General features: G+C 39.9%; 1 protein-coding gene across 1 annotated transcript in view; it reads right to left on the bottom strand.

Annotated features, from left to right (window-relative positions):
* The window catches only part of sorcs3a (sortilin related VPS10 domain containing receptor 3a), a 157,764-nt gene that overhangs the window by 6,521 nt on the left and 127,885 nt on the right, over positions 1 to 23,358 (bottom strand). Inside the window, exons 18-24 of the mRNA XM_028972927.1 lie at positions 18,807 to 18,978; positions 10,090 to 10,276; positions 8,877 to 9,010; positions 8,427 to 8,550; positions 4,230 to 4,342; positions 1,458 to 1,589; positions 212 to 311 (exon numbers count right to left, since the gene is read on the bottom strand). Coding sequence (XP_028828760.1) covers positions 212 to 311; positions 1,458 to 1,589; positions 4,230 to 4,342; positions 8,427 to 8,550; positions 8,877 to 9,010; positions 10,090 to 10,276; positions 18,807 to 18,978 — 962 coding nt within the window. The remainder of the gene's footprint in view (positions 1 to 211; positions 312 to 1,457; positions 1,590 to 4,229; positions 4,343 to 8,426; positions 8,551 to 8,876; positions 9,011 to 10,089; positions 10,277 to 18,806; positions 18,979 to 23,358) is intronic.

Raw genomic sequence — 23,358 nt, 5'->3', positions numbered from 1 at the left:
GACATTGCCCCCCTTAACAAAAAACACGATGCTATGCCACTTTATACAGATCATAACTGGCGTCAATTTATTACTGTCACATCCACATTCTGATTTGAATCATACATAACAGTAAAATGAAGTGTTCACAGTCTCTGTAAGCATATGCTTTCACATATATTCACCATGCACCATAAATCATGATAAATCATGACTGTATGGCAATCCTTACCCAAGGTTAACTGCATTATGTAGACCATGACTCGACAGCCAGGTTTCAACTCGAACTCCACCAGGTTCTGATTCAAAGCATTAACTAGGATATATGAAATCTGTTAAAACAAATAGATTTTATTTACAACAGTAATTCTTTCATTTTGAATGTACTTGTTTCGGTCTTGCGCAAATCAAAACAAACAGAGAAAGAAATCTTCATCATCTACATCACACCTGCAGCTGGCTCACCAGTTGGCACCAACTTATGATGTATACATGTTCTGATTACCCATTGTGAATGGCTGTGATTTACTTGTTTTCCTTTTGGGTTTTGGGTTTCCAGCTCATGCATTCATTAAAAAAAAACAAAATAAAAAAATACTCAGTGGTCATGCGCTTATGCCTCCTTTACCCAACATGGCATGACAGCAGCTGCATTTTCCACACAAGAGCTCCTACAGCCAGCCTCCAAATTATATAATCAGTCTGATAAATACTTTAAACTCTTAATTCTACATATTCAATTAATAACAGTTGGTTATTATTGGTTCTTTAAAATAATATTATTTTATTATTAAGTTTTGTCTATGGTGGAATTTCAGATTTTGAATGGGACCAATTTAAACAGTGGCCCAATTATAGTTATACTAAAATCGCACTCTGATTATCACAACTTCTCATTCCAGTCATTTAAAATGTTGTGTATTTCCAGACATTACTGTAATACATTGCTGGTAAGGGCTGGCGGGAAAATGGTAGACATTGCAATACAGTAAGATTATTTTTGTTTAAATCTAAGTTGAATATAAAAAAGAAGTTTAGCAGTGTCTCTATTTAAAACAGTTTTAAAATGTTATAGTATTTACATAATATATGCAAAATGTGTAAAATGGGTAGTACAAGATATTGTTTCACACAGACCCTTCATAATGCAAAAGCAGAAGATTTAAATTATACATTACATATGCCCTTTTACACAAAATTGCAATGAATTTTAACTAAAACTTAGCTTCAAAATGGCTGTGCCTTTGTGTAGTGGACTGGTTCACTGCACATATATGGGGTCTTTCAAACAAGACACACAAGACAAGACAAACAAGACAGATTTATGAACAGATTTAGAGTGAAATGTCAGAAGGTGCTTTAGGCTGGAAGTGTATTGTTTTTGAGTTTATTTGGTGATGGCAAGATACCACACCATATGTTTTTTATGTTTTTACAGCAAATGAAATAAAGCTTTTGAAAAGTCAGTGAAACATGACCTGGTTTAGTTCCTCCTCAGTCTTTTTTTGCCCTTCAGATTGGTTTTTGCTGGGCAGTAGGAACAGCTCTGCTGCTGTTGGTATGCCTGGGAACACTGCAACCAAGAGTTTCTCTTCTGGAATATCAACCACCTTAGAGAGAACACAAAATTAATGGGCTGTTACTCAAATGGCAACTCAAATACACTACTGAGGACTAAACCCTCTATCGTAATGCACCGTTTTTAATCAGTTCATAGAAAAGTCTGTATGGTGTGGCAAATTCTCAGTAGTCCCGAATTAAATCTTGTTCTGAATTATTTATGCTAAACAGAATATAAACATATTCTGTCTGTATCTCAGGGTTCGGCACCCAGCACCTCCTTTCAACCTTACACTGCGGCTTTAATGTAAGTGCACTTGATTTTTATTGTATTTTAGTTTGAGATGTAAAGATTGCTGTAATCTTGTAACATTAAAATACAATGTGTTTAATTTTTTGTTGGTCAAAATATGGATCACAGATGCTGTATATGTCTATATGCCTGCCACCTCGTCTGGCCCCCCAAACCAAATCTGTTAATCAGTTTGTTCAATTTGAGTCACTTTTCAAAATCTGATGTCTCTTGGGGTAAATAAACAGTTGTATGCAATGTTTAGTGTTTAATGATTTAATGTGTAGAGTGAGAATGGTGGTGCTAAGTTTGGGTAGTGGTTGGCCTAGCGGTTAAGGAAGCGGACCCGTAATCAGAAGGTTGCCGGTTTGAACCCCTGAAATTCCTACTGAGGTGCCACTGAGCAAAGCATCGTCCCCACACACTGCTCCCCGGGAGCCTGTCATGGCTGCCCACTCACCAAGGGTGATGGTTAAAAGCAGAGGACACAATTCGTTGTCTCACCGTGTGCTGTGCTGTGTTTCACAATCACTTCACTTTCACTTGTTGCAGGTTGGGGTGAAGAGGGTGAGCAAAAACGTGAGTGGCATTAAAATTAAATGCTTAACTTAATCTACACTTTTAATTATGCCACAGCTGCTGAAATGTAAATCGATGTATTTACATAAATAGAAAACCTATGCATTCTATTAATGTGCAGGTTATATGTGACGCTCACATGGTTATGACAAAAGTGGTTGCACGACGGTCGGGTTCAAGACATGAATTTTATCAGGTAAAAACATTGTGTAATTTCCAACTGTAACCCACTTAAAGTAGACATGGAGAAAAGGTTGATTTTATCCTAACTACTTGATGTTGGAGTTGAAGCCTAATGTCATGATTGTTGAGATGCCCGCCCAGCAGCGGGCACTGTGGCGCGGCTGAGGGAAGAACTGATGGGGAGAGAACGAGAGAAGGTGAACGAGATCGGCAGCATGTTAGCACGCTGGATACAGAAACTTTAGAAAAGAAAGTGAAAAGAAGAAATAATCGTCTTTTATTTTCTTTAAAGTAAAATGAAACCGAATACAGTATTTATTTCGGGTTGTTTGTTTTTACTGAGACCATTTTGAGTGATGGGTGGTAGTAGCCTAGTGGGTAACACACTCGCCTATGAACCAGAAGACCCAGGTTCAAACCCCACTTACTACCATTGTGTCCCTGAGCAAGACACTTAGCCCTAAGTTGCTCCAGGGGGGACTCTCCCTGTAACTACTGACTTTAAGTCCCTCTGGATAAGGGTGTCTGATAAATGCTGCAAATGTAATTGTAAATGAGTGGAGAGGACGGTGGCCTATAAAAACAATTCAATATAAAAAATATAAAATATAAAAAACAATTCAATACATGAACAATGAATGGTTGTGTAAAGGGCCAAAAACTCAAAAGCGAGTAGTATGATTTTTTTCCCATAAAAATGTATGGTGTGATCTCCCATGCTTATCTGTATCCTGGAACGAAGAATGAAGTCCTGGAATGATCCACATGCTGCCGTGGAAGTGAACGTGTGCAAGAGAAAGTTCTTGTCAGCATGTGGATCATTCCAGGACTTCATTCTTCGTTCCAGGATACAGATAAGCATGGGAGATCACACCATTGAGTTTTTGGCCCTTTACACAACCATTCATTGTTCATGTATTGAATTGTTTTTTATAAAATGCAGGTTACAGCGGCAACCCTCTCTATGGATCCTCGCCCCTTTTTTAAGCCCCCAGGGCATAGATGAAAATGCTTTAATCGTGCACACACGGCTTACATGCTCCACAACAGTGTGCACATGATGTGCCCCGACCACCTTAGCGGTAGCAGACACGTTCTTTCAACATGCTGCAATTCTTTTTTATATGATCACTCTCAACATAAAAATTTTGGACACCGTCCTGTTTGCAGTACTCATTTCATTCACAGCATTTGTTACCTGTTGCAACTCACTGCCTTTCTTTTTGTCATCACGCTACTGTGACCACTAAACAACATTTTCTTTTAGATTCTCGCCTCACCCACAAACACATCTATGTCAGTTTCAGGAAAAGTTCTCCTCTTCTTTTTCCTGGATTTTCTAGATCACTGATCAAATAAACCTACCGTTGAAATCTCATTATTTCTTTGTTAGTTGGCAAACTTACAAAATCAGCAGAAAATCAAATAATTATTACTTGCACCTGTGGCACAAAAAGACATATTCAAATTCTGGTACATCACGCACTTGTTTCTTACGTGATGGGTAGCTTACACAAAGGGAACCATAAGGGATAGGTAAAAAGGGTGGAGAAAAGGAGTGAGTGAGAGATGTGAGTGCAAGCGAGTAAGAGAGAAGAGTAGACATAAAACAAGAAAAAGGCTGAGGAAATCTTACTTGGAGAAGAGCCTTCTTAATTACTCTGCCAACATCGTGACGCCACTCTGGAATATCAGGGTTTGTCTCATCAAGATTGGGGGAGAAAGATAATAGCAGAGATTTGAAGAAATCTGTTATGGAAAAAAACATAGAGAAAAATAAACTTCTTTTAATTCCTTTGCGGCCATAAGATCTATCTTAATCGATTCTGTAAAATTATTAATATCATTACAAGCCAGGCAAGAGTAAAGGTACTGCCACCCACTCATTCAAGTTTTATTTAGTACTTGGCCTGTTTAAACTATTTTTTTGTTTTTAAGAGATGAGTATAATGAAATAATTTAGGTATTTTCTTGAATTCAAGGAGCAATGAAATCAAGTCCTTTTAGAGCCCTCATGTTGTGGCACAGAATGTATTTTCTGCATGGGGATAAGTGCATGATACTGCACTTAGATATGGCACCCCATATCTTCCACACTGTGCATTTTTGCTGGGGGGCACACTACAAGTAGACTCAAGACTTTTCAGATCTATATATGATTAAAACTAGGGAATTGCAGATTATGTGCATTCATTATGATATGTGTTGTGGTACTGACAGGTGAGCAAGTCTGGGAACAATGTGGCTGGTTGTCCAGAAGCCTCTTTATATGAATTTGTTAACTCTACTAAATATTATCTAACAGTATCTTGTAATCCTTTAATGAAGTGAAATGGTTGTCATTGTGATGCACAGCAAGCAGTGTGCACAACAGAATGTGTCTTGTGCATTTAAACCATCACCCTTGGTGAGCATTGGCCAGCCACCCGGGGAGCAGTATGTGGAGACTGTACTTTGCTCAGTGGCACCTTGGCAGCTCGGGATTCGAACCAGCAACCACCAGGTCCGCTTCCTTCACCATTAGGCTACCACTGCCCCAGCAATAAATGCAATAAATACTATGCGAATACGGCTAACTTGAACTGCAAGTTGACAGTCCTTGGAGCTGCAAGGGTGAAGGGGGAGTGGTGTAGAGTGAATGTAATCTTTACCTATAAAATATTTGAAAAAATCCTCTGTTTATTATCATCCAAATACCAAATAACTCCATCCCTATACAGTGTATCTGCAAAGTGTGCACAGCATCACTTTTTCTACATTTTGGCTACAGCCTTACTCGTTTTTCCCCTTCTACACACAACACTCCATAATGACAATGTGAAAAAGGTTACTTGAAATTTTTGTAAAGTCCAAGTCAGTGTGCTGGGAGCACAGTTTCTACGGGCGAACAGGGTTGAAATCCATGGAGCAGTGAAACAGACACAGGTAATCCAACAGGTGGGTTGGACAGTCATATCATTCTATGACAAGATCCAAATCTAGAGGGGTCCTCATACGTAGAGGTGTAACCTTTCAATGTAGAAGATATACCATATTGACTGGTGAAATCCATTCGAAGCCTTTAGCTTTTGTAAACTTAAATGGACCAAATTTTGGCAAACCCTGCTCTTTCAAGAAGAATTCTGATCTAATTCCGGATGCCTTGCAAACACCTCTGATTATTGGGGGGTGACTGGTCCTACACTTTATAAGTAAACTGCTGGGGTAGATAAGTTAGAGATGGGAAATTTTCAACAACAATGTAATTAAGCTCCACCTTAACTAAGAAAAACACCATTAAGTTAGTGGCCAAATCCTGAAATCAGTGATGCCAAAATCGCTCAAAATTTGCTGTAATCACCTTGTTTAAGAATCCAGATACTGTGAGATTGTATCGCTCTATTTTATCTTTGAGTTAATTGCAAAAATCTTCAAGGCTGAGCCTAGTGGTGAGACAAATTATCCATCATGACTAAACAGAATTTGTCCCCAGTTGTAATTCCTCTTGCAAAATCAGGGATCTCATTAACGTCATGAATTGAACTTATGCAAAATCAAGACTCGTTTCACTTGATGCAGAAAAAGCCTTTTGTTATTTGCATTGGTTATTTATCCCCTAGCAGAGGCGATCCAGTAAACCTCAAACAAAACGTACACAGACAATATCCTGCTTTACACCACAAAACCAGAAATTAGCATTCCACATGGTTTGTCATTTGGAACATTTTCTGGTATTAGAGTTAATTGGGATAAAATGGAAAATTATACCAAACACAATAGATGACCCGTGACTACGAGATTTGCCTTTTCAGGATTTCAGTTAACAAACTCTCCCATTTGGGCAGAACAGTAACTAGGAAATTTACCTCTCTCAAAGAAGCTAATTACACCCCCGCTATTCAGTAATAGCGGACACTGCCGATTTCTCTGGTGGAAAGGGTGAATTCTATTAAAATAATAATTCTACCTCAGAAACTTCACATGCTTTTGTCAAAATCTTTCTTTAAACTCTTTAACTCAGTCGTAATGCCTTTCATCTGGGGCTACAAGGCTCACAGAATTAAGAAATATCATCTTTTCAAATGGAAAGTGAACAGTGGTCTGGCTTTTCACTTGTACTACTTGGTAGCCAATCGCAGGACCTTAACATATGCTTTAGAATAATCAGCTGATGAGGCCCATTGGCTGGGAATTCAACAGGAAGCTACCTGCTAAATGTAATTGGATTTCTTAAGTTTTAGGGTCATAAATACACTACAACGTAAACATATGATTATGCATTTTATCCATATGATTATGAATGGCTCTTCTGCTTCCTTCAAACAACTGCAGGACACATTTGGTTTATTATAGACATCGTCAAATGAGAGACTAAGTACTCCACAGGTTGCACTATTGGGGCAGTGGTGGCCTAGTGGGTAAGGAAGCGGGCCCCGTAATCAGAAGGTTGCCGAATCCCAAATCGCCAAGGTGCCACTGAGCAAAGTATCATCTCCACACACTGCTCCCCTGGCACCTGTCATTAAAGATGAGACTATATAGCTTCTTCCCTGAGATCTTCCCCGACAAGTGTAAACCACATTAAGCAGCACTGTTACACTGTTTGGTACTCTGAAAAAACTCACAAAATCTTGTCCAGCTGTGCAGTTTGGAATAGACACAATCTCTGTATGTATAGAACAGAAACACTGTTAATTGTTCTTAAGCTTATCACAGCACCATTTCATATCTATGGATTAATGATGGCAAAAAAATGTGGCTTACAGAACTGACAAATGCTCTTCAACTTGAAAGAAACTGATACCTTCTAAAGCACAGACTGAAGGAACTTGAAAAAATCTGGACCCCATTCATTACTCATCACTTAATTCATCTGTACAATAGTTTCATTTCGGGGTGCTCAGGGGAGATGGGTGCCGTTGGTTAGTTTTATCTTTGCATGTGAGTGTCTTATGTTTATCCATATTATTGCCTTTAAAATCAATAAAACTACACTTGATAAAAAAGGTGGGATGTTAGAAGGAAGATGGAAATTCGTGTTAATGAGCTTGTGAGGACTGAGCAGATATTTAAATGAAGTCGGCGCAAGGTGCCAGTCGTTACGTGTTTGCCCTTGCTGCTTAAGACTGTTGAAAACTATTCCCAATCTGTTTGCAATGCGCACAAAATTAAATAATACATTAATAAATAAAGTCTGTATTAGTATGACACTGTAGTGAGACCAAGCTGATCCTGTTTAAATCTGACTGTGAAAGAGTGTAAATCCCAGATACAAGGTGCTCAATGCACCGTCCCTACACACTGCTCCACGGGCGCCTGTCATGGCTGCCCACTGCTCACTAAGGGTGATGGTTAAAAGCAGAGGACAAATTTCATTGTCACCGTGTGCTGTGCTGTGTGTATCACAATGATAATCACTTTACTTTCACATCTTTCTTGGCAAGTCATGGACCATCTCTGCCAGTTTTTAGAAGTTTCAGAACACCAGTGCAACTAAAAATGAAGCTGTTTTGGTCTTCACTGCACTTTGGTATATAGCTTCTATCCTGATATCCTTAACAGTAAAACATCAGTTAGTCATTTCTTTTGTGTGTTCTTTTGTGTTGTCGCAACAACACATCAGTCTTTCTACCCTGGGAGGGGGTCCCTCTCTGAATTACTCCTTCCCAAGGTTACTTCCATTTTTTTCTCTATGTGAGTTTTCTAGGGAGTTGTTTCTTGTGTCCAGAGAGAGTTCAAGTTTGAGGGGTGTCGTCTGTAGTGGCTGTAAATCCACCTGAGCCATTCGGCATGCTTTTTGGGATATAGAACAATAAAATTGCCCCAACTAAATTGTTACACGTGAAGAAATCACCTTGTACTGCAATGGTCTTTGTGTCTTGTAAAATGGAACTGGCAGAAGACACTTGAACAATTATAGTGTTCATTCCTTCATTGGTGAAGGTGTAGGAAATGCTTCCATCCAGTGTAATGACCGGCTGTAGTGGGAAAGAATAAATAGAATCAATCCAGTCCAGCTGACAAAATTCTTGATTTAAAATAGAAAAATATAATAACTTTATTATAATATGGAGCAATTTACTGGTTGGTTATCTAACTGGTGGTTATCTAACTGGTGGATTTCAAATTGTAGCACTTATGTGATACAAATATACAAATCCATATCAAATATAATTATACATTGCAAGACTTAGTTACAACAAACTGCAACTGATACTTTAAGGTTGCTGGCCTAATAATTTTAAGACTGTATTGCCAAAACTGAGAAAAGAATATGAACATGAAACCCATAAGCACTACGTACCTCACTGCTGTTTCCTAGCCACCAAAAGTAGGTGATGGTTCTGGAATGGCTGGGCCACACAACTGCAGTCAAGTTGATTTCCTTATTCTTAATCACCACAAATGGGGCCAGGAGTTGAACATGTTCCACTGGACCTGCAATGTAAATGTATTACAAACATACACCAGAACGAACAGAGAAAAAAATACATAAATGCATATGACAGATGTACTTATTCAAACTACATATTCAGTGCATTCATCATCATTATTACTTTTTTCTTGTTTGACAGTTTATGTACGCATTGTATACATCTGCATTTAGGTCTAAGTGAGTGATTACGTGAAATTGGGCTAGTATAGGATGAATGTACTATAAAAATTGAGAGCTTTTTAAGTAAAGTAATTGTAAATTAAATTAAGCAATTTGGGCACAAGAAAATAAAGGGCTCTGCTTCATGTTTATTGTAACAGAAAATAAGGCCAGCATGCATGCAATCACTTTGAAACAATGTGCAATTAAAACAACTTTGCCTCCAAAAATGGAGAACTTTTTTGGGTCTGAATGTTAAATTGACTATTGCAGTAATTTGTGATTTAAAAGATTTGTATAAGATCCAATTTTTGTAAATACTGTATAAAACGTTTACAAAATCCATTACAGTTTTTAGTTTTGAAGAACTAATATTTCTGATAATTTCATTATTTGTTTTATAAATATAGGTAAGTAACATCTCAGAACTGAACAGAGACTTGCCTTTACACATTACTGTATACTGTGAAAACCTTTACACAATACTGTATACTGTGTATACTGTATACGCAGAGATTTCTTTTGCATTTTACTATTACATGCATTCATGTCATCCAGATTTGTACACACATTTTTTCATTTTATGTGCCTCACCACAGGTGAAAGGTACTTGGATGAGCTTCACTGTATTTAAAAAAAATTGAGTCTTATTCCATTAATCTCCAGAAATGTCATGAAAGAAGTAGAGCAGTAGATTTGAATGAGTGTAATGGACATTTTTATAGTCCATCTTCATCAAAGCCAGTGAAAACAGAAGCAGCCTCACAACCTTTCATAACAAAGTGATGAAAGTCTATTTGTAATCTATTTTAAAGATTTTTCAATTACTTTAATTACAGTTGTCTGCAACCTTGGTCATAAATGGAAACTATACATTTATGTGCAATTTCTGTTAAGACAAGAAGAAAACTGGAGTGCATACATGTAACATGTATATGGAGAGAGCTGGAGTCCGAGCCCAGTTCATTCTCTGCCAGGACGGTGACCCGGAATATTCCAGCTGTCCTGTACACATGTTTAATTCCGTCCTCTGTCCAGCTGAGGTTGGAGTAGGACACTGCTGTTCCATCGCCAAAATCCAGCTGAATGTTTGTCTTAATTGAGTCACCCTGGGAAAAAACAGAGTTACACTTATATAGTTCTCAAACACAAATAACACATATATACATTTAGAATATAATATTTGCATCCATAACATATTGCTTGATGGATCAATACTGAAATCTCAATAGTTTGTTGAGCATATCAGAACAAATGTGAAAATATAAACTGACATATTTAAATAAATGTATAATCATATATTGTCAACAGTCAACATAGTAAATATTTCATTAAATATTCCTTGTTGTCTTTCTGTCATAGACCTGTTCTTAAGACACATGTCCTGTTGGAACATCCAAAGATGTTTCAACCTAGTTGTCCTGCTTTGCTCTTGCAACTTGTCCAAACTTGACACTCCAGATCTATAACATGTATTATTGCTTGTAGGCCACATCTGACATTCATTCATTTATAGCTAGGCTTAAATCAGCAACTGCTGAGACTAGAAGCTAATACTAACAGCTAATAAACATACAATACAATACAGTTAACAAAAAGAATTTAGGCTGCACTTGGATGGACAAGAATGTGTTCACTACATCTTACTGATTCATGTTAGAGGCTTTTAACAATGTCACCTCCTGGCCTCCAACTGTGTAGCAGATGTTGGCAGCTCAGGCAGATTCTTTCACTCTCCTGGGTGCATGTATGGAATATATAGAATATTTTATATGCACCACTATAAGCACTGATGTACTCTCACACTCAGATGCAGATCCCATACTTGGTTTAGAAAATGTGGTACAATAGAGGGAAATATATATGCAACATATGTTAGAGCAATGTAAGCTGTAACCACATTGTACTGCAGCAGTTCTTTTTATTTATAGGTCGAGGGAATATTGGTGGAGCAGGAGATTCAAAGGAGGAAAAAATAGCATGTACGATTTGGAAAGAATGGTGGCAGGCATCTTCTGTCTCCGGAATGCAGAAATAGGTGTGTTTAAATAGGTACACAGTGGGGAAAATAAGTAAGTTTCATCTGTGGGATGATAATTGTTCACTTCAACTGTGACAGACAGAATAAAAAAATCACATTGTATAATTTTTGCATGCAATAAGTGTTTGATCACCTACCAACTAGCAGGAATTTCCGATCTCAGACTAGTTCATATTTAAGAAGCCCTCTCCACTCCTCCACTCATTACCTGTATTATTGCACTTGTTTAAACTTGTTACCTGTATACAAGACAACTGTCCACATACTAAGTCAATCAGACTTCAACCTCTCCGCTAAGGCCAAGACCAAGACCAAGACCAAAGAGCTGTCCAAACACCATAGGCAAACTTGTAAACCTAGAAAAGGGTGGATTGGGCTACAGGACTATAGACAAACAGCTTGGTGAGAAACATCAACTGTTGCCGCAATTATTAGCAAATGTAAGAAACTCAAGATTACGGTCAGTCTCTCTTGGGACTGGGGATATTCTGAGATTTTGGCGAAACAACCTCATTCCCTTACTAAGAACACTGAAGATGGGTCTTGGTTTAGCCTTCCAGCATGACAATGACCCAAAAAACACAGCCAGGGCAACTTAGGAGTGGCTCCGTAAAACATATTTGAAGGTTCAGGAGTGTCGTAGCCAGACTCAAGACCTGAACCAAATCAGAAATCTATAGAGGAAGCTGAGATTACATGTTGTCCAGTGACTTGTGAAACATGAATGATCCAAAGAAGATCTGTATGGACAGTGGGCCAAAAAGTCACTCTTTTGGTGAAGATGCTGACATCCGCAGTGAAGAGGCGGGGGAGCATAGCATTGTGATTGCATCCCCCATCTTGGTCGCACTGACCAGCAAGGAACTCTGCCCCATCTGCCAGTGGTCACTACCTACGCACAGCCACCACACTTTCCCATTGCAGGAGTGTGCCCATCATCCAGCAGCAACCCCAGCTCCTTGCAAGTGGTCGCAGGGGGAGCTTACCGTTGCTGCCACCACACACCACCACCCAACCACCATCGCCTGCAGCAAGGAGGCCAGCCCCATACAGGTCATGACAAGCATGCCTGCCAGCTGCCAGTATCCAACTCCAGCGTCAAGAAGGTGATGCCGGTGAGGGGAGTGTCAGTGCTGGGCGGTTGCTTGAGGGTTCCAGCTCTCACTCTCCAGAGCCCACCTCCAGAGGATGTCATAGAGAGGCCAGACCCTGTTTCCTGTCTGTCTCTGTATATCTGCTATGTGTCCGTATGTCGTCCCAGTTTCCCCTCTTCTCTATGGAGGGCAGGGAGAGGTCCCGTAAACTTTTTCCCACGAGGTCCCGCTATCTAATTCTTACACTTGCAGCAGCTGAGTGCTGCAAGGGAATATTGGTGGAGCAGGAGATTCAAAGGAGGAAACACTTCACTGCAGCCCTACAGCTGTGCTTGACATGTTGCGTAACAAAGCTGAGCCAGGGACCAACAGTGCTGCAGGTGTGTAGGATGTCGACACAGAGGCCACTAACACTCTGTGAGCATTTTTTTTCTGTGTTTCATCTGTCACAGGAAAAGAGGCACAAATGCATACAAAGAGAGACACATGTCCACATGCATGTACATGTAAATGTGTGAATGCTTATGGACAGACCCAGATGGGAACTAAGAAACTCACAGGCCACATAGGCAAGACATGGAGATGTACATATCACAGAAAGTCATACTGAAACGTCTTAATGCTCGATGCATGGATGTGTGAATTACTTTGGTATCCTGCTTGTCCTCTGGGAACCACAGCTGGTATCACACCAACGGGAGCCAGCCTTTTGTCCTCCATTGCAACACTGACTGTCATGCCTCAATCGCAGCTTATCCCAAAGCCGAGCTAAGCAATTCCCAGCATTCCCTGCAGCACATTTTAACACCAGACTACTGGGATATTCATTTGTAACACTGTATTTGCAAGCATCTGCTTTGCATAATAACCAAGGCGATTATTTATGATTCCCAGTGGTCCAGCCAACAATGGTTGGGTGCCCTCTACCAAAGCCACCAAGTGGAACAACAGCTGGAATACAGCCATGGCTTCTGGGAAATTTCATGCTATTTTGCCAAGAATATTATGGCTTGGATAAATGCAATAATAAAAGAAAAACAAGGAAATCCATTGTGTGTGCCTGTGTGTATGCACATCATTGTTGTAGGATCCCACGACAGAATATAAGACCGCTTTCCCTGCAAATGTGGGAATCATTTTCTGATTGAGCTTTGGAATATGTTTCTTTTTGTGTTCCCTTGGTGCAGCAACTATTTAATAAGTGAATTGCAAAGGTTCTTTGTATACCTATTACTAAGTCTTCCGTGAACTGTGTGTGACTGTGTGTGTTGGCGGACGTGTACCTGTCTCTCGCTGTATTGTTGCAGGATGGCAACTTATCAGCGCATGATTTGACTCCACCCGCTTCCTGTTGAGATAAGTCGGCTGTGATAGGGTAGTGGTCTCAATATGGTGTCTGTTTAGGACAGACCTTTGAGAGTGTGAAGAGCAGGAGCAAAAAACTACAATCCAACCGACCCAGAACAACTGTGAGAGAAGGAAGGAAGGAGCATTGCTTTTATTTATTTATATTATTTATTACAAATCAATAAATAAACCGACATAGACACACAGGGGTAAAACCCCAACGTTCTGGATTGCACGGGTTTACACGAAAAGCCACATTTGGAGTCATATGCTATTTTGAAGATCTATATTTTCTTTTTCAGCATTTTTAAATATTTGCACATTAAAATGTATAACCAGTTGCTTTGCCTATAAAACACTCTAGTCTGAAGCTTCATGAATATAAACAAATTCTACTTTGAGATGCTTGAGAGCCTTCTTACACATTTTCATTGCATTTTCTTTTTTCTTCTTGTTCACTTTATCCCTCGCTCTCAGTCTCCCAGATTCATAAAATTCACAGTTGATACAATGGAAAAGTCTATTTTTTTTCTCTCAGCCCATTCTACACTAATGTGACCGCAGAGGCAGGTGGGACCCCTGGAAAGAAATGCTCTACCTGTTGCTGTCTTTGTGATTTCACAAGTGCCCACAAGCAACAGGCCCCATATCACATGAAAACATAATAAAGAAAATGAAAAGCTCCCGAAACTTTCTACAAAGCAACCTATATGCCAACTGAAAATCTATGCACACCCCCAATTCCATCCAACACTGGTCCCCTCCACATTTGTGATTTATAGCATGAAAGGAGAGAAAAAACAAGCAGTCTTCAGGAGCGACCGGGTTTACACCCACTACCACTGATTTCAGATCTATGTTGCGGGCCAAGAAATTGACACCACACAACTGCAAATTTAACATGGGGTTTCACATATCGTGCTCCGTGGACACAAGATCGTTCGCTATGTCTCGCCACGTGTCCCTCTGCCGCTCGCGCGCCAGCACCGCACCGGAACAACTCGTCAAAACCAGAAGGTACAAATTGAGCTCTCACTTCACAGTGATCCAGTGATCTTCCGGCTCCCATGGGCCAAATGCATGCATTATTTAAACAGGGAGAAATTGGAATTTCCCACCCGGTTACATCTAGGTCACAGCTTCTTGAGTCCATCCTGGGACATTGGATGCAGGACAGGGGTTCACCCAGGTTCATGGCCTTGTCCCAATACCTTGTTCAAACTTTTTGAAAACACTTATCACAGGCACCTTATATAAAGAGAACTGTATACAGTAACATCTTTAAAAATTCTTAAACTGTTCCAGACAATTTTCATCTCCAGTAAATTATTTTCAATTCCAAAAAAAAATGCATACATTTAGATACACAATTCAAAACTGTTCACTTTTGGTTTAAAAGCTAAAAAAATTGAGATCACTTTAGAATAAAGTATGCTGAATTTCAGCTACAATGACAAAATGTAAAAGGAGCGATATATAGAGACCTTGTCCCATGGTGTCTGCTAGGCTGGCTGGTTGACATGTTGTCTGCTGTGCTGTTACAGAGGTCGGCTTGTGTGAAAGGGTACCCTAACTGAAAGAGGGGAGGTGGTGAGCCAATCCAATCATCTCTTCCAACCTGCCGCTGAGCTGTTTCGATGTCTTCTCTGTCGGCCTGGACTGGACTCATTGGAACCTGCTGTCGAGGACTCACTGAAGGCACCATCCGAGTGGCAGATCTGCACTTTACAGCCTCTCAAAATAGCCAGGCTCACTGAAATCTTCTTTGGGATTCACCCGATCACAGTCTAGTGCCCATTTGTCAGCGCTGTACCTTGTAATCCACCTTGTATAGCTTGACTCAGTAGTCCGTAGTTGTGGTGGTAGGGTGATATTAGCCTAGTGGGTAACACACTTGCCTATGAACCAGAAGACCAGGGTTCAAACCCCACTTACTACCACTGTGTCCCTGAGCAAGACACTTAACCCTAAATGTCTCCGGGGTGGGTGGGTGGGTGGGGGCTGTCCCAGTAAATACTGATTGTAAGCCGCTCTGGATAAGGGCGTATGATAAATGCTGTAAATGTAAATGTAGTAGTCTGCTAATATACATTACATACCATACATAGATGTAAACAGAAAGTTAACAGAATCAGTTGAGGCTGTACTTGGATGGACGAGAAGGAGTTCACATCTAATTTATGCTAGAGACTTTACAGAAACTGTGACATCACCTCCTGGCTGTGTAACAGATGTTGGCGGCCTAATCAGGTTCTTCCGCTCACCTGGACTCCACACATTAGCTGTAATGGCATCTAATGCTTACACTCACAGCAGCTGAGCAGTCCCTTCGCTGCAGCCCTACAGCTGTGCTTGACATGTTGCATAACAGGAGAACCCAGGGACCAACTGTGCTGCAGGTGTGAAGGATACAGGCTGTCGACACACAGAGGCCACTAACACTCTGTGTGCATGCCTTCCTCTGTGTTTCATCTCTGTCATATGAAAAGAAGCACAAATGCTTGGGTGGTAGTAGCCTAGTGGGTAACACACTCGCCTATGAACCAAAATGTAAATGTAAATGTAGAAGACCCGGGTTCGAATCCCACTTACTACCATTGTGTCCCTGAGCAAGACACTTAACCCTAAGTTGCTCCAGGGGGGGACTGTCCCTGCAACTGCTGATTGTAAGTCGCTCTGGATAAGGGCGTCTGATAAATGCTGTAAATGTAAATGTAAATGCATACAAAGAGAGGCACATGCCCGCGTGCATGTACATGTAAATGTCCGAAGGCTTACAGACAGGCACAGAGGGGAACTAAGAGCTGCACACAGAAACTCACCGGTGAACATGACTACTGCAAAAACCATCAAAAACAGGTGGGTCAGTCACCAGGCACGAGACATGGAGATGAACATCTCACAGAGACTCGTACTGAAATGCCTCAGTGGTTGCTGCATGGTGGCTATGGCTCAATTTGTTAATGTATGTGGGAATTAGTGTTGGTCTCCTGCTTGTCCTCTGGGAACCACACCAATGTCCTCCATTGCAACACTGACTGTCATGACTCCAATCCCAGCTTATCCCAAAGCCGAACTAAGCAATTCCAGAGTTCCCTGCAGCACATTTTAACAGAGTCCGGTCAGATGAACATTGCATTGTCATTATTAAATGTAAACATAAGTACAACTGAAACCTCTGGAATCTCTAGGGATCACTTCACTCAAACATCTGATTTAATTCAGGTATAAATATTACATTTATTGTTTGCATTTATTAGTTTTTACATTCCATTGTGAATTCCTTTGTATTCTGCTAATTAATTATTATTTTTAAAACTCTGTTGCATTTATCATCTTATTAGGGAGAAAAGTAAAATATCAGTCGGTTTTGGCATCTTCACTATATTCAGTCTTGCCTTTTTGTTTGATACACCAAATGCACAAACATACCCATAACAACAACAACAACAACAAAAAGTCAGTTGGCATGTCCTTTACAATGTCCTGCCTTAGATGTTAGAGTACATTGTGCTTGCTCTGTCAAAATAGGGCCCATGGTATCTATGTTGAACAGTGCTCGAAACAGTAAGATACGCCATTTGTGTCTTGTGTTACCTTGCATACTCTAAAACTTACTGTAGACCTTCATGGCGCTTGAAGCCAGTCAAGATGAACACAGTTACAGGTATCTTTGTGGATGAGGCCAGTTTCAACTTGGCAAAACTACCTCAGTTGATTAAATGTGATTGGCAAAAGGGCAACTACAGATAACATTACCATGTATGCAGCAATATCTAATGAAGAACTGTCCATATAAAAAAAAAGTCATCAGCAAGAGACCAGTATTTGTGACTTTTGTGGGATAATGTAGTTCTTTTTCCTCACTCCAGTTAGGTCAGGTCGTAAGGTCAGGTTGTAAGTCGCTCTGGATAAGGGCGTCTGATAAATGCTGTAAATGTAAATGTAGGTCCAGTGGTGTACTGCCCATCCCAGCGTGATCAATCAGTGTGGTATCTGACCAGCGTGATTCAGGTCTGGCTGAGCATGAGCCGTGCCGCTGTGTCAACCACCCCAAAGCAGCCTGGAGTGAGGATGGCGCCGAGCTAGTGCACCACCTGCGCTGACCTGCCAAGGGCTCTGAGTCTCTCTGACGCCAGAGAGGGCAGAGGGAGAGCTAGAACCCAAGAACAGCAGGAGGGACAATAACAGAAGGCGACTGGAGGCTAGATGTGAGAGATGCTTTCATGGCTGCTCACTGTTCACTGAGGGTGATGGGGTTAAAGGCACAGGACAGATTTTGTTGTGTACACAGTGTGCTGTGCTTCACAGTGACGATCACGTCACTTTCACTTTCCTTCGGCTGGGAAAGACCACCTCTGCAAACTGACCCTGTATTTTTAACACCGCCCCCCCGAGCATTTCCCCGGCGGGGCCAAAGCGCTGTGCCAGCAGCACAAATGACCTCTGCATGCTTCCGCCATACCAGTCGCCGACTCCAGAGCTCCCCAGCAAACAACCAGTGTGCACTGGCTGTGCCGACTCCACCGCCACCTGACCCCGGCTCCTTCCATTCCTGTGTGGAGGCAACTAGTGGACAAGAGCCAGATGACCCACCCTGTCCACCCAGGGTGGCAACCTCAACCCGCGGCACTTACCCGCAGTAAGGTTCCAGCCCCAGGGGCAGAAGGTGGAGGAGCGAACGAGCTGGGGGTGGACTCTGTTTTGTCCTCCCAATAGGACATTGTATTATTTGCTTGTGTTACAGTATTAAGTGGAAGAAGTGTAGTGCTCTTTCTTTTATTCTGCAATACACACTGTATGAAAATATTTAATACAACATTTTACAATGATTGAATATGATTCACATACAAAGTACAACAAAGGAAAATTATGAGGGAGAGCATCAGCTATAGGCAGCATGAAGTGCATTTTAATGAAGTGCATTTTAATATACATGTTCAGGTTCACAGTGTGAAATCTATTGTAAGCGTCGACATGGTATTGAGACAACAGTCAAATGATTGCAAAAAAAAAAACATTTGCCTGTGTAAGTACATAACTTTTACTTCTAACATGTTTTTTTAATTAAGGGTGGGTTCTACAGTTGAGGCAGTAGAAACACAGTGGAAATGTTTATTTTCATACACACACACACATGCACACACACTCAGTTACCTCCTCCAGCTGGACCAGGAAAGTGACGTTGGTGCCCAGTACAGCAGTAAGCTTGCCCTCCTGGGTGGTGAGTTGTAGGCCTCTGGGTGCTCGGTTGGGGCACTGCTGTTTTCTGGCTGCGTACACCTCCTTCACTCCTCTAGTGCAGTTGTTGGCTGCCACCCTCCGATATCTAGAGGGTTATATATAGAGTTTTAAAGAACTGTTAGTGTTATGCAGGCTGCACTGTCTGGTTTGAGAATGTGATTATTCTTTGAAAAAAATAGTTTCAGATTTTTTCAGTGTAACAGTTGAATGACTTTTTCACACAATTTGCAGTCAGTCAACATATTCATAGAATGATTAAATGTACTCACCTACTAATAAAATTATATAACTTTCCTCTTTTTAAAAATACTTACTCACAGCTTGTTAAATTAAAATAAAGTTTGTTAAAACCTTTAAATCCACTAAAAAACAACTGCAGCCCAAAAAAAAGCCACTTTTGAAACACTTATGATCTTTGATCTAATCTCAGAGATATAGTTGAATTTTTTTTTGTGGGCTCAAACATAAAAGGGGACCTTTTGTGTCTATTTTGCTCAGTGTGGGTATTTTTTGAACAAGAAAGACGAGTTCCACCATGATAGAGGAGTAACTGGACCAGGCAAGAGAGAGAGGTAAGGGGAGAGGAGTAAAAAATACATTGAAGAACTGTTTCAATTTCTATTTAAATTTATAGCAGATGCTGATGTCCAGAATGACTTACAATCAGTAGTTAAGGGGACAGTCCCCTTTGAGGAACTCAGGTTTAAGTGTCTTGTTAAGGGACACAATGGTGGTAAGTGGGGTTTGAACCTGTAAACCCACACCTTTATGGTGTACATTAGGAACAGGAATTATCTTTAAAGTCTTGATCTTTATGAAGCAGTTATTCTTTTAATAATAATGATATAATAATTTGCAACCAATAGGGCATCCCCAAGATGGTTTTCGATTATTATAAGTTGAGAGCACGCATGATAAAGTTTTTACAATGCCGGGACCTTGGTTTCAACACAGAAAACTAATCTTACCCAAGGATTTTATTACATGAAAATCTAACACAACGCACATACATTTAATGACAAGAATGATCTGCTCATTCACACTCACACACATGCAATCTAACTTAACAGTTGAAAAGTTGTAAAGTGGGTCAACATCTTATCAGGCTTGGAACAAGATTTTACAACCTGAAATGGTGTGTGTTAACCTTCGTTAAATAAAACGTTCAGTGACAGAGAATGGTGTTCCTATGGTGTCTTATCACTCCGTTTATAAGTGGGGTCAATGGACCCCACCACAATCGTTGTGAAAGCTGTCCAATGAAAAGAAAGGAGTGAGGATTTACACCTCAAAGCTGCACACTTCAAATAGCTCAAAAAGGGGAAGAAATCCCAAAACTTGATGAGATGAAATTATGATCGGCACAGAGTGCAGCAGATGAATACTTCACATCTATAGATTCTTCACATTTATACTCTGCTCACTAAGAATAATCATCTCCAGCCACCTATGTTCCCTACACATTGATGAGATGGGAGCCACTATTACAGACCATGTGATAAATCATATATTTCATATATTCACTGAACTGGAATATTTTACCAGACTCTCATAATCTCAGACATCTTCCATTATCTGGAATTTTCCACAAATCAACAGGTGAGTAATACATTCAGTGTTGACAGACATTCTGTAATTATCGTATTTGTACCCTCTGTATAATCAATAATTCTCAAAATTCCATAATGTACGATAATTTTACCCCTTCATTTTAAGTTATTTCATTAGCACAACATGGCACAGATCTGGTTTCAACTGGCTTTCATGCACAGTTGACAATGCATGATGTAACACATGGTGACACACAAACTTAACAATAATGAGTGGTTTAGGCATGGGTTGCTGATGACGCAAAGAGTAAGCATATGCAACATCGCCATCAGACTTACAGAAATGAACAGGAGAAAGTCCCCAGTTTTACTGAGTGGTTAAAACCTGTACCTAGCACTAACAGTAAAGAAAGCTGCAAATGTCATTCTGGGCTGTTCAGTGTAGGTGGAGGCGCTGTTCCGCACAGAAGTGGTTTTTACAAACGTTCTGTAGGTAGATGTTGAATTATACACTATAATACTCAGCCTATGATGATATGCAGATTTTCTGAGCAACGTCAGAATGAAAAGTGCATGTGTACAATAATTTCTCAAAATACAACAATTTTAAGATGCTGGAACGATAAGCCAACATTTAGGATCTGGCAACACTAAATACAATCCACAATTGATTTTTGAATCAAAATACATCTGTCATTGTTCCCTGATAGGATGTCCTCAATAAGTCTGCTCCTCAGTGAAGACCAAGAACATGGCACCGATAGAACAGCCATACAGTTCCTTTCAAACACACAGTGAGAATGTCAAAAATACTTTGGCAACAGGTAGGTATGTAGGTACATCATTTATGTCTTGTTCTGTTGAGTATGTATGCATGTACAGTACAAACAGTAACTGAAACACATAATGAAAATCATTTACACGCACTCTGTATGTCTTTCAGAGAGTCACGGAATGGGAAGCTAATCAGACACTTTGCTGAATACATTAAAGGAAAAAAAATGATTTATTTTTAATGGATAGATGCTGGCATTCAACTCCCAAACCATAAACATGATGTACTGTAGGGGATCAAATAATACAAATGGTGGATTGAGTGTTTTTATATGCAGGAAGCTGCACAACCAAAAAAAAATGCTGTTAATTGTTAGTTAAAAGTTGAATAAATATGCACCTTTTGAACTGAAAACATGTGCTATCCTTTTAACTGGGTTATTTCAATTTGAGACATATTTCACATGTTAATTTAATGTGTTTATTGTACTTTGAAATGCATCGCTTTGGTCTGAGTCAAAATTCCCCAAACTACTTCTCCAAACTCCATGTGTTCTTATTAGCTGTAATAACAAATAACAAATTATGTGTACATCCTTACAACTGACTGCTCAACAAATGAGTTGTGCTTGTTCTCTGTTAATTAGCTCTTCCACTCAAAACATCTACCCATTATTTCACTGCTTTTGAACTAGTTGTCAATCTGTCTAGCATCACTTTGGATAAGAGTGATGTATGTCATTTATGTATATATTTGGTAAAATAATAACATTTAACAGTATTGAGTAATTAGTCTACGGTGACTGAACATATGATCACACGATTTTAGCTGAACCAACGATCAACCAATTCTCAACAATTGTTCAAAAGAGAATTTAATTTATATAAGTATTTGGTAAATTGACAAATTCCAGACATTTCCCAGTACTCTGGTGTTCTAAGTATGACGCGCTCAAAAGTTTGGTCATAATTAGGTGTTTAGTTTCTTGTATTTTATCCCATATCCAGGAACACACTCAGGGAAGAATTCGGTCTTACCACCAGGGGGAGCTATCACTGGAAGGGGGAATTGGCGTTAACTCTCGCGGTATTTTCTTTAGATAAAGAAATGCCTGCACGAGCGAACGACACTAACGATTCCTGCCTGTGTTTTCTCTGTTAAATACAGGTTAGTATAGTGCACCACTATTTTTAAATACACCCATTGGGTATAATAGAGAAATTACTCATAAGAGCTGTCGGAAAATGCGACAGGTATCACATGGTTAGGAGTAAGTAAAAGTGTGAGACACGTGTAGTTCAGTGAAATGGTGGCCGCGCCACGCGCGTTTCTTTGTTCATGCTACTACTGCCAGGTAGATTGAGTGTATTATTTATGTGTACGTGTACACATGTTAAGACCACTGATGTGCTGTGGGATGGGAAAATACTGGAAAGATTCTGTTCAAGCTGTTTTTGAAAGTAATTATTGCATTTATGTTAAGTAATACTGGTTTTATTATGAAAATGGTTGTTCAATGGGCTGAAAGCACAAGTATGTGGGTTGATTCTGTAAAAGTGATAGCAGATATTGAACGAATGTAATGTTCGAATGTGTATTTCTGTTGAGATTAACCTGTGAGAAGACTGAGAACGTAATGTAATTCAGGAAATGAGAATATGTAAATTGTTTGTAAAGTTGAGTGTAAAATCTATTTTTCTTTAGATAAAGAAATGCCTGCACACGCGAACGACACTAATGATTCCTGCCTGTGTTTTCTCTGTTAAATACAGAAACCGCAGACACAAATAAATTTTTTTTAAATCTGTCACAGTCCCGGGGCACTGGGATCTGTAACATAAGCAGAGTTTAAGCTTTGTCTTGTTCTCACTGGTTATTTTGATAATCTGTGATTAAAAGTGTACCCTTGCCGTGTGCCATTGTGATTATTTTAATTGTGGTGTGATCATTTATTAAATCCCTGTTTATGAGTCAAGCTTCCGCGTCTATCTTTTCCCTGCCTGTTGTACCTGATTAGTACTCAGTCATTGCTGTCAGGTGACTCTTAACTTATAATCCTAAGGCATTAACTGAGACATTGATCAACAAATTCTCTACAATTGTTCAGATGTAATCAATGAACTTTTAATTTATTGAATCA

The sequence above is a fragment of the Denticeps clupeoides genome, chromosome 3, assembly GCF_900700375.1.
Source record: "Denticeps clupeoides chromosome 3, fDenClu1.1, whole genome shotgun sequence".
Taxonomy (NCBI): Eukaryota; Metazoa; Chordata; class Actinopteri; order Clupeiformes; family Denticipitidae; genus Denticeps; species Denticeps clupeoides.
Note: the sequence above shows the minus strand (reverse complement) of the source record. Positions and strands in the feature narration are given on the sequence as shown.